Source organism: Caretta caretta, chromosome 4 (assembly GCF_965140235.1).
Source record: "Caretta caretta isolate rCarCar2 chromosome 4, rCarCar1.hap1, whole genome shotgun sequence".
Classification (NCBI taxonomy): domain Eukaryota; kingdom Metazoa; phylum Chordata; order Testudines; family Cheloniidae; genus Caretta; species Caretta caretta.
Genome location: NC_134209.1, coordinates 24,298,792 through 24,310,856, shown reverse-complemented (window position 1 = coordinate 24,310,856; position 12,065 = coordinate 24,298,792). Strand labels below are relative to the sequence as shown.

Here is a 12,065-nt window from a genome sequence, read left to right as displayed (position 1 = left end):
TTATTAAAGACCCTGTTTTTGGTTGCTTATAATTTTGCCAAATTTAATCTGTGTGGGCTGAAATGTCCCATGCTGGGTGTCTGCTTCAGGCTGCTTTTTTTTTTTTTTTTTTGGAACATTTCAGCTAAAATGCTTCCAAGAATGAGGCTAGAGAGAATTATATTGTTTTAGCCATCTTAAAAAATTCTTAGAACTGTGAGGTCCTCTGGAAAAATAGCATATTATGTACTATTCATGCAAAACTGTTATTAGACGTATTGTAACGCATACACACAAGGAGGGCCCAAGTAAGGTTGCAGAGGCAAACTTAATTTTGACATTTCCTAACTTTTGAGTGCTCCACTTTGCAACATCAACGTTCTCTTAATGTAGGGTTGGGGTGTTTTTGGTTTTTTTACCTAGTGCCAGATGGGTTCCAGGCACTTTGCAGACAATACAAAGACAAGTAGTTTGCCCCAGTGAGCTACCAATCTGAATGGGCAACAGACTAAATTGTTCACACCACTTTTAAGGATGTTCTCAGATGAATCAGAAATACAGCACTTGTCTTGAAAGTGAAAGCCCCACTTAGAACATCATATAAAACTCATGAGCCTGAGCAGGTATTTAGCTCAAAAACAAAATTAATGATAATACATACAAGATATTCCACGCATGCATGAGGCTGTAGAAAAAAATCCTATAGTATTGCCCTTATATTTGTAAATAGTTAAAGACTGCACTATTGAAATGATCTGCTGCAGGTGCTGTTTGAGATTTGGAGCCAAAAGGTGCTTTCACTTATGCTGGTGCACATCAGCAATAACGCCTGGGGGTTACTCTGGATTTACATTGGTGTAACTGAGAACAGAATTTGGCAGCTCATGCCTGGGAAGACGGGGCTGTCTGTGGCTCTTGGACAGTAGCAATGTGCGATCTTTGAGCCACTCGGCGTTTGTCACAAGAACCGGATGGTAGTTCTCCAGTTTAGAGGCCTGCCACACTGTAGTAACATTTGCTGATCCTCAGCCTGGTAGAGCCCCATCAGTTACACGTACTGCACTAACAACACAGATGTTGGAACTTGGCATTTGGGAAGCTGGCTAAGGGCAACGCAGCATATGGAAAGGAATACAAGTCAAGGGACCACATTAGCTCTACTGAGGTCTCATTTCACTTGCCCATTTAAAGGACTAACCTGCTCTGACAAAGCTCTTTGTAAAGAAATAAGGGCTGGATTCTGGTTGCCACTCCAGAAGCTTCTAGAGCAACAAGCGGGGAGAATTCCACTAGCATAGGGAGCTGCACAGGTCTGGCACACGTGACCCTATATTGCTCCCTTTGCAGCCCTCGGCATAAGGGGTGCACTGGGGGCAGAGCTGGGAGAGGGTATTGAGGATGTGATGGGGAGAAGCTATAGCACTCAGAGCTTAGCTAGTCTGGGCTGGGGAACAGTCTATTAGCAGCCATAGGGAGGCTGTCATAAGGTAGTGCAGCCATTGGGGCTGCTCTAACTTACACCAGGGGTCACACTGGTCCCTGGCAAGTACAATCTGGCACAGGTAGTCCTGTTGACTTCAGGGGTCCTCCTCATGTGAATTCACTGATGTGAGTAAAAGGGGATCACAATCTGCCCTAAGTGGGCTTTTTAAATCTGGGAAGGGTCCAGCCCTGTTCCCACTGAAGTCAAAGGCAAAACTCCCACTCACTTAACGGTGTAGGGTCAGACTCAAAACATTTGGGTTCTGATATTAACACCCACAGCTGACACTGCTCATATCTGTGTTAGCAGGTTACCACGGTGACCAGAGGTCCCAATATGATCAGGACCGTCCCAATATTAGGGACTTTGTCCTATATACGCACTATAAGGTGGGTAGAAAGTTGGCTAGATTGTCGGGCTCAACGGGTAGTGATCAATGGCTCCATGTCTGGATGGCAGCCAGTATCAAGTGGCGTGCCCCAAGGGTCGGTCCTGGGGCCGGTTTTGTTCAATATCTTCATAAATGATCTGGAGGATGGTGTGGATTGCACTCTCAGCAAATTTGCGGATGATACTTAACTAGGAGGAGCGGTAGATACAGTGACAGGTAGGGATAGGATACAGAGGGACCTAGACAAATTGGAGGATTGGGCCAAAAGAAATCTGATGAGGTTCAACAAGGATAAGTGCAGGGTCCTGCACTTAGGACGGAAGAACCCAATGCACTGCTACAGACTAGGGACCGAATGGCTTAGGCAGCAGTTCTGCGGAAAAGGACCTAGGGGTGACAGTGGACGAGAAGCTGGATATGAGTCAACAGTGTGCCCTTGTTGCCAAGAAGGCCAATGGCACTTTGGGATGTATAAGTAGGGGCATAGCGAGCAGATCAAGGGACGTGATCGTTCCCCTCTATTCGACATTGGTGAGGCCTCATCTGGAGTACTGTGTCCAGTTTTGGGCCCCGCACTACAAGAAGGATGTGGATAAATTGGAGAGAGTCCAGCGAAGGGCAACAAAAATGATTAGGGGTTTGGACTTATGAGGAGGGGCTGAGGGAACTGGGATTGTTTAGTCTGCAGAAGAGAAGAATGAGGGGGGATTTGATAGCTACTTTCAACTACCTGAGAGGTGGTTCCAAAGAGGATGGTTCTAGACTATTCTCAGTGGTAGAAGAGGACAGGACAAGGAGTAATGGTCTCAAGTTGCAGTGGGGGAGGTTTAGGTTGGATATTAGGAAAAACTTTTTCACTAGGAGGGTGGTGAAACACTAGAATGCGTTACCTAGGGAGGTGGTAGAATCTCCTTCCTTAGAAGTTTTTAAGGTCAGGCTTGACAAAGCCCTGGCTGGGATGATTTAATTGGGGATTGGTCCTGCTTTGAGCAGGGGGTTGGACTAGATGACCTCCTGAGGTCTCTTCCAACCCTGATATTCTATGATTCTAACTATGTCCCTCCTCCCTCCCAAAAAAGTGCCCCAATTTTTCACACTTGCTATCTGGTCAGCCTACATGTCACAGTGGGACAAAACCACCCACAGAGGATCCTTTGTGGAGTTGCCAGGCGACACATGAGCAAAAAAGTGTCACCACTGAGTGATCCATCCATGTTTTTTTCAAGCACATGAATGGCACCAACACAAAACCCACGTACACAACGTGACATGGGCCCAGTGCAGGGCTGGGGTGAGTGGGCATGTAACTCCCCAGAGTCAATGGAGTTTCAGGGGTGTATTTGGTCCCTGCACTCCATGTTTTATCTATCCAAAGAATCCTGACCATTAAGTGCAGGGCACTTTACATTCCACTGGAAAATATGCTAATACAACACACGTGTTGCGGATGCAGTAGAAACGTCACAAAGATGTGAAGATAGTAAAGCAATCCAGGAATGCTGCTCTTGGCAGGAAAACACATAACATAATAACCCCTTTCCTGCCCCTCTTGGCTCACTTTCAGACCTGGTGTTAAATTCAGTTACTTAGAAAGCTGCTTGGAAATGATGGAAGTTACAATATAGCGAAGAATTATGAAACACTGAAGGTAAAAAAAATGGAGAGGGCAGGAAGAGTTTAAGAATAAGAGCCAGCTGTGTCATCCTCTAATGAGCACTGCAAACACTGTTCAAATCCTGTAGGAAAACTGCATGTTTTAAAATATTCAAAAATGATGGTGATGTAGGACAAAATTCTCTTCTGTGGTTTACACTACAAATCTCTAAGGAGCATAGGAGTCATGAGACTGGATCAGAACCATCTAATCCAATATCCTGTCTCTGACTTACCCTGTCTTATCCACCTGGATTGCATTTCCAGCACTCACTGCATTGTTGCCCCGATGCCGTTCGAAGGCGATTTGGGAGATGGCTGGGGATGTGATTCCCAAAGTGATGAAAGGGTGGAAAGTATCTTTTTTGTAGGTGGCCGGAGAGCAGAATTCCCTTTTGAATAATTATCTTAATACTGCCTGGGTTTTGTTGTGATCACATGTGTCTCGGTGTCTAGAGCTTTGCATAGGAGTCTTTTTAATATTTAAATTGAAACAAATATATAAAACTGACCACCTTGAAATCTGGTCAGTATCAAAAAGCCTGTTACTTAGCAGTGTCAGGTACTATGCATGCCCCTGTGCCCCCGACCTAGTTTGTGGGCTTTACAATCACATTTAAATGTGTCCCTCTCCCTATACTGAGTGAAAGACCCTGACTGTACAGGGAAAACAAGGAAACCGTCTCACTGCAAAGCCCCCATCCCAGCAAGGTACCTAACCATCTGCCCACCAATGGGAATGTTCATGTGCTAAGATTGGTACCCTGCTGGATCAGGGCCAAATAAACATACAGGCACATTAGGGTAATTTTTCTCCAGTTTCTCTCAGTTGTGGCTGTAGAGATTTACAGAGACCCAGGAATTTAAGATGTGACATTTAACAATAGCCGGTCAAACATTGTCAGAGAGAAGTGTTATTTTTAAGTCAACAGGACTTCTGCATACTAAACTAGGATAGACCATGCTACAGAAATGTGCATCGGGGAGAGGAGATCGGAGAGAAGGTTTTACCTTTAACTAATTTCTATGCTGAAAAACAAGAGCTAACAGCAGCTTAGCCCCTCTAACTCTGCCAGGTGTATCACGTATGACAACCAAAATGCGGTCTCCCAGTGCACCCACAGCATATGGTTTGTCCAGCTCCTAATATCCCATTCATTTAAATCAACGACATATTACAGTTGCTGCCAACAACAAAGGGGTTAGCACCAGCAACTGGAGAAGAGACATAAATATAAACCTACCCATCTCCTGCACCAACCACGTAAGAAGGATTTTTCACCAAGTGGCCAAATTCATTACTTTCCCCTCTCAGCAAGTCCTGGAACACAAAAAGGAGCAGAGTGAGCAGCAAGTTGAAAACGGCTGAAGCTTCTTAACACAAGAGCACTCTGTGTGTCATTTACACTGGGAAGTAAAGAGCAGGAGTGTGGTCTAGTGGTTAGAGTAAAACTATGCCACCAGGGAACTTCTGAGGTGCTCGCTAAACCAAATGGATTCACCCCTGCTGACACACGGAGGCCTGCTTGGTAGCAATTCTACCACCACCCTCCCTAAGAGGTTTTACAGAAGGATGGGGGCCTACGTTCCCTTCAGAGCTGCCCCCCAGTGAAGGCTGCTGTGGAGATGCCATGAATCAGCCATTGCCCTCACTTCCCTGGCCAACACCGCTCCTTTTCCTGCTGGTCACCCAAGGAAGGGGAGACTGTGGTGGTTTTCTGTGGCCAGACTTACCTCAGTGGAAGCCAGAGTTGAATATTGCCCAGAGACTGAAAGAGCCTTCAACCATACTGTGATTCTGAGGCTGCCATTTTCCCATCACACCCTTCCTCTGATTGGCAGGACAGCCCGTGTGAGCACAGCACAGATCTTGCTCCCATTACAATCAACGCAAGTTTTGCCCCAGGTGGCTTAAATGGGAACCGGATGAGGCCTGTGACTTCCTAAGTGGAAGCTAATTGTCAGTACTGCAGTGGTGTTCAGCTGGCCAGGGTAACGGTGCCTTGTCGCAGCACAATCCCTTCTCCTTGAACACCAAGCCATCACGTAGCTCTTCCTCACCAGAGCTCCGCCCAAGCCTAGCATAACGTGCCATAGCCAGCTCATCACCACTGCTGTACTGTAACGAGTCTCTCCGTCCTTTCGGAGCCCATTTCTGATCATGCGCCCACAGCCAGATCTTCAAAGACTCCCATTTAGACACCAAAATAAATGGCTGCATTTCAAAGGGCCTCAGCAGGTTGGCTGCTCTGCTCTTTTGAAAGGCTAGTCACTTGTCTCTATGGGAGTTGCTGGGTGCTGTGGACATTTGCAAAACCAGTGTTGAACACTGAAAAATCTGGCCCCGAGTTCTTTTGGAAATCTGGTTCCGACTGCTTCCCCCATAGGATTTAAGTCTATTACCTGACAGGATGGTAAATGCTGAGCATTCATTTCAAGACTCAATCTTTCCTCCCTAACTTTTCTGATGAGGTTTTCAGTGTAGGGCCCTTCATTCCAATTTTTCCCAGGTTTTGTTTGCTCTCTTTCCATTGTTGAGCATGGGAGGGGTAGGGTTTCTGCTGATCTTGATTTAGAAGTTGGGGAGCTGAAAGATAGGTGGGCTGAGACAAGTCAAAAGAGCAGAGAGAGGAAGACAGAGACTGTGCTCTGCAGACTGAGGGCTAATAATTCCACACGGCTATCGATTTCCTCACATCTTTAAACAAATTCCTACAGTGATACTGTGCTGGGATTCATATTCAGCATGAAGAGAACAGCATATACCGTAAGCAAAGCCCTGAATAGCATACAATGAGCTAAGTCTGCTTATAAAATGGGAATGAATGTTTTCCACAGAGGAGCTGAGCTGGTTAAAAAAAAACACCTACGTATTCCCCTCTTCACACACACTTTAACATTTTTGGTTCTGTACTGTGGACTCTAGCCCCAATTCTGAACAACATCCCTATTCATGAAAACAGATGCATAACTTAAGTCCTAGTGGAGTTTTAACTATGTGCTTGAAGTTAAACATAAAGATGCTTTCCTGAATCAGGGTCTAAGAGTAAAATTTTCAATAGTGCCTAATTGCTTTAGGGCCCTAAGTCCTATTTTCAAAAGTCAAAAGCCTAAAGCACTTTTGAAAAGTAGGACTTTGGGTCCTAAATCATTTAGGACACTTTTGAAAGGGTTACCCTTATTGCTGGATTTAAGCACGTGCTTAAGTGATTTCCTGAACTGGGGTCCGTTAGAGTATCTGCACAGTTGTTATCTTCTTCCCAGCGTCAGTTCCTCAGTTCACACCATTTGGCACCTTCAATCTCACTAATGCATGCATGGGGAAAAAAGCAAAAACAAGCCAACAGGGAAAATAATAATAAAAGGTCTCAGGATGCTCACAATTTGTGCCTCTGACAGAGACAACAGGCTTGGTAAACAGGAGCTTGGAACCAACTGGAAACAGTCTGGTTTCCAGACTGCCATCGTAAAGTACCTTTTGGGTGGGGTGGGGGGGCGGATATTTTCTATCTGTACTTTCTCATCTGGAATCCTGGTTATTTTTCTTCCTGCTCTGAAATGCACCAGGAGTCAGAATGGGCTTTGCTTCTTGGCTTTCACAATAACTCTTTCTTAAGGATATGTCCTCTTATTGAATATGAAATGTTTCACAATTGACAGCAGTTGTAGTAATGTTATGTAGATGGGTCCATCGTCCAGAGTGGGGAAAAAACGATGGGATGTGAGCACTAGCTAGGTAAGGTGTTTTAGCCATTTGATATTTAGGTGCTGGTTTTTATGCTCTCCATTTAGAAAGCAGCGAAAAGACTGATGCATTTCAAGGTGGGAGATTTAAAGCGAAGTGTACGATGGGTTTAGGAAGGACAGGCTCCCATTCTTGGTGCATTTCAGAGGGGCTCTTACTCAGCAGAGCACTCCATTTACTAGCTTATTCAATCCTTATTTAATTTATTCTACTAAACACTAGAATATCGCAACTGGATAATTTTTTTACAGTGGCAGCGGTTCCAGATGTAGATATTCTTGTTGAGTGGAGCTATACTGTAAACCCCGGGCCTACATGGGCAGCTAGGAAACATTTTTAGAAAGAATTCTGCCTATCGAGCTTTCATGCTGTGTTTTTGCTCCATCTCCCGCTCTCTCTCTTTCCAACGAAGGGACCCTATATGAAAACGATGGGACGAATCAGCCCAGCTCCACTCATTGCCGTGGTGTCAATGGAGTTATACTGATTTACACCAGCTGAGGAGCTGGCCCAGGATCTTGCTATCTCTGAAGTTCACTTGCTTCATTTGTTGCCACTAGAGTCACTCAACCCCACCCACTTGTGACAGCATCATGATTTTCACAACAACCAACTGGACGTAGAAAATATTGGCCTGGTTTCTCCTCCGCATTTGGACAGCAGGGGGATCCTCCAGGGTTGTGGAGGTAATTTAATGGCTCCTAAGGCATACCCCTCCCTGCAGGCAGCAGTGAGGGCATGGCTGGGGAAAAGGGGCGCATGGTTGGGCTTCCCTGCACCCCAGCTGTTGTAATGGCCTTTGGGGGTCATTGGTGCCCCTAGCCTGCTCTAATTTATGCCAGGGAAATGGCCTGCTGCACTGCAGCTCCAGGATTGGGGGAGCTTAAGGACACCTTTGTACACCCCTTTTCAGAGCTGTGCGCCGTGCTTCTGAGCTGCAGCCAAGCCTCTAGACCTAGGATTTCAGACGAGGAATATGCAGCAGGAGCAGATGTACTCTTAAAAGCATTTACACAAACATCCTTTCCCCGAGCAAATCTCCCTAGTGTTAACAAAACAGGGGAAGAGAAATACAGAAGGCGTGTGCTATCCAGCCAGCCGGCATTTCAAACTGCACCAGGATAATTTAAACAGACCATATGATCTATATCGCAGTACACATTTAACCACATTGTGTGTATGGATAACTGAATGTCAGGCTAGCATCATAACACCCACAGCCCACAGAGACTTCTTGCCTGCGAATATCAGTTGGACAATGTACTTACCCGGTGTTTCTTGTCGGCTGTGGGAGACGACCTGGAGCGCACATGCACCGTGACTGACTGGATATCAGATCTATCGAGCAAGTCTTCTGCAGACACAGATTTCCCAGATTTCCCAGGCAATGAGGCCTTTTCAAAGGCCTGCTCTTCCATCCTGTAGAGCAGTTGGTCATGTGAGCCATGCTGACCTGCCTGAGTGCTTTTCAGAAGCTCCGGTTTGGCTCTATAATCTCGGCGTCTGTCCATTTTAAACTGGCTTGCAAAGGAACTGCTGCTTCCGTCCGGGTGCCCTTTCTTTTGCTCAAACCCATTGAGATCAAAGCAGCCCGTCAGCCCCGGGGGAAGGGTACAGGAGACCCGGCCTGTTCTAGATACCTGCTCTAGTGACTGTCTCCGGCGGTAAAGCTTCTGATCCTGGAGAGAATTCATGCTGGAGGCAGAGGAGAGGCTCTGGCTGTCCAGGCCACTGGCTTGCAGGTAGGAGCTTTGTGAGTGCTCTCTCAGGACCCCAGCATCGTGAGAAGGCCGCTTCCCCGTTTTGCGTTCGATGTAGTCCGCGAGTGCGTTCTGTTGGAGCTGCTTCAGCTCCGGCTTGGAGAGATTGATGGTGGAGCGAGCTTTGTTCTCTCGCTCAAAGATCTTGCGCCGGTCAGCCACAGTGTTTTCTGGGAAGACGAAATGGAGGCCTTTCTTCTGGAAGGAGAAGGGCGAGGGCTCGTGGTCTGAGACACCCACTTCATTTATTTTCTCTGGCTCGGAGTAGGACCTCTTCTTCTGCTCGGCTGTCAGCCGCTTCCTGCCCCCAATGCGGGACATGGGCTGTGACAGCCTAGCGTGGCTCTCCTTCTCAGTGTACTCCAGGAGAGGGACACTGTTCTGCGTAGGAGTGACGCTGTGCCTCTCCTTGGGGATGTGAGGGGATGTTGTGGTGGTCCTCATCCCAACGTGGGCTGAGGCCGGCCTCTGTGCACTCCTCTTGGGTTTGCTCCCAAAGGGTGGGCCGATGTCGAGGTCTTTGCGCCTGAACGATGTGGCTCGTAGGACCTTGGACTGAGCGTCTTTAATGCTGTTTCTGTAGTTTCTGCTGAACGAGGTGTCCAGCTGTGTTCCAGGAGCGTCTTGGACGTTATCCCTCCACAGGATTTCCTTCTCTGGCTCGCACATCAGCTGGAACGTGCTTTTGCTCCTTGTCAGACCATAGTACTCACTCTGTTGCGCCTGATTTGCTGCTGCCACCATCTGCTGCTCCACAGGATGCCAGTCAACGGCCTCAGGCTTCGCACTCCCGTTCCTGCTCACCGGCTGCACACAGGGCGGCGTCTCACAGCCAGTCGTGCTGGGTAGCCTGCACGGTTCACCGGATGGCTGGCCATGCTCTTGGGAGTTTGTCTTGTTTCGTACGTCCTCCGTGCTGTTAAGAGAGCACCTAGCGCCGGATGATTGGCTTGGCCTATTTGGCCCATAATTATGTCCAAAGCTGGGCACACCTATGCTCTGGGGCCTTTGACTGCCTTGCTCGCGTTGCTCGATCTTGCTGACCTTCTCCAGCACAGAACAGTGGGATTTGCTGGATTCCAGTTTCCCAGGCTGGATGCTTTGGGTGCTGCTGGAGCTTAGCCAGCTCCTGCTGAAATCGGAGGCCTTTGGGTGCAGCAGAGAAGAGGGCTCCTCGTACTTTGGCTCTGCATTGTGGAATGGGGCCATGCTGGTGACGTCATCCTCATGCCGTCTGAAGGCTTGTCTGTCCAAATTGTTCCATTGGCCACACCCTTGCTCTCTTCGATCCTTCTCTGCTTTATTATTGCGATTTGTGAAAGACAGTTTGGCATCAGAATAGCCCTCACATTGTTGCGTCTCCTTTAGCTCCAAACTATTTTGCCTTCTGGTGCTCTCCAGGCTGTTCTGCAAGGATGAAAAGCCAAGCTGCTTGCCTTTTCCGTAACACCATTGGTTCTGGCTGGTGGGGTCTCTCTCACTTTTCTGTAGATTAGCATTTTTGTCCTCCTGCAACTCAGCCGCCCAGTACTCCTTGGGCTGATATGGAGCTTTGCTTTCATTGGCATCCCTCGAGCGGGCCTGCAGTTGCTGTGAATTGTGGTTGGAGTGCGGGGTGTTGCTTGTGCTCTCTCGGATGCCATGTGATGCCACATAAAGGGAGCCTGACTTGTCCTTTTGGGAAGGGGTTGAATGGACGTCAGGGCCTGATGTACTGTGAGGTTTGTACTGAGCGAATTTTGCTTCCTGCTTTTTCTCTGCAGCCGGTGGCCCGTGGTCCGGCCGATAGAAGACGGCCGATCTGCTTGTAACACTTTGGTTTCCATTCTCATCGACGCCAGAATGCCTGCAGACCGGGGCCTTCTCATACGAGGCTGGAAGAGGTGGAGCATATCCACTCTCTTTGGCCAGAGCTGGATAAAGCATCCCATTATTGCTTGCCGAAGGCTGGGGCACCTGGGCAAAGTGTGGTTCGGGGGAAGGTACAGGGTAGACGCCAGTAGGAAGCAAAGGCTGTCCAGGCTGTGCTGCCTGGGAATAGCTCTGCTTCGGTTTCACTGTGGGGCTGCTCTCAGGGCTCTTCTCCACCACGGTATGCAGCTGCCCTTCCACAAACATGGGTTTCAGCAGCTGTCCTTGCCCCAGGGAGGCAGTGCCAGATGATGGAGGCCAGGCCCCTTTCGGCTGAGCTCGACACGGTCTATTTTGATCAAGGCTGGACCAGGAGCTGGGCCTCTCGTGGTGCCTTATTGCCGCATAGCTGTCACTGCGAGTTGGTGGCATGGGGGGCCCCTTCGGGTGCTGACCCTCACTGTCGGAGGAGCTCCTCCTTTGCTGGCCCCAGAAGGGGACTCCGCTGTATCGGCTGTGACCATGCAGCCTGCTGTAGCCACGGCCTTCTGTCTGCGTCCGCCCCTCGCCGCTTGGACGCAGCGCGGAGGAGTTCACTTCGTACTCCTCAGAGACCCCTCGCTGGGCGTCGTAGACCGTCTTGACGTACCTGATGTCAGCCTGCCTCATCCCTTCCTGTGGGCTGCCTCGGGAGTGCACGTTGTCCATGGAGAAGGAGCGCTCCTTCCAGAAGGAAGGTGCTGGGCACTCGGGGATGCTGGAGTTAGTGGAGAAGGAGCTGTAGGCGGAGTCCCTCTTGCTGTGGAGTTGGGCAAGCTGGTCGATGCCGTTGGTGGACTTGGCTGGCGAAAGGTGGCCAGGGTGATATCCAGAAGGAGATTGGTCCAAGGTCTCCATGCTACCCCACGAGCTGTACTGGTCAGGGCTTCTCCTCAGATAGCCATGGTCATAGCCAGAGAGATCACTCGTCGAGGAACTAGAGGAGAGAGAGAGAGAAGGGAAAAATAGACTGTTAGCGAGAGAGACATGCTTTGGCTTATAAACGAGCTCAGAGGCAAGATGTTTAGTTTTTAGAAGAACAGACGAAAACCCATATTTGGGCCTGACTCTGTTTGCTGTCTGCAGTCATCTTGGTTTACTAAGAGAAATTGCTTGACATTGCAACACATGTCTCCTATTTATCACTGGGGGGGGGGGGAGGAC

The 12,065-nt window shown here is 48.5% G+C and overlaps 1 protein-coding gene across 4 annotated transcripts in view; it reads right to left on the bottom strand.

Moving 5' to 3' along the window:
- Positions 1-12,065, bottom strand: part of SHROOM3 (shroom family member 3) — a 165,056-nt gene that overhangs the window by 20,869 nt on the left and 132,122 nt on the right. For all 4 annotated transcript variants that reach the window (XM_075127458.1, XM_048847218.2, XM_048847219.2 and 1 more), the window contains 2 exons: positions 8,520-11,838; positions 4,751-4,827 (listed from right to left, as the gene is read on the bottom strand). In XM_075127458.1, the coding sequence (XP_074983559.1) occupies positions 4,751-4,827; positions 8,520-11,838 (3,396 nt within the window). The remainder of the gene's footprint in view (positions 1-4,750; positions 4,828-8,519; positions 11,839-12,065) is intronic.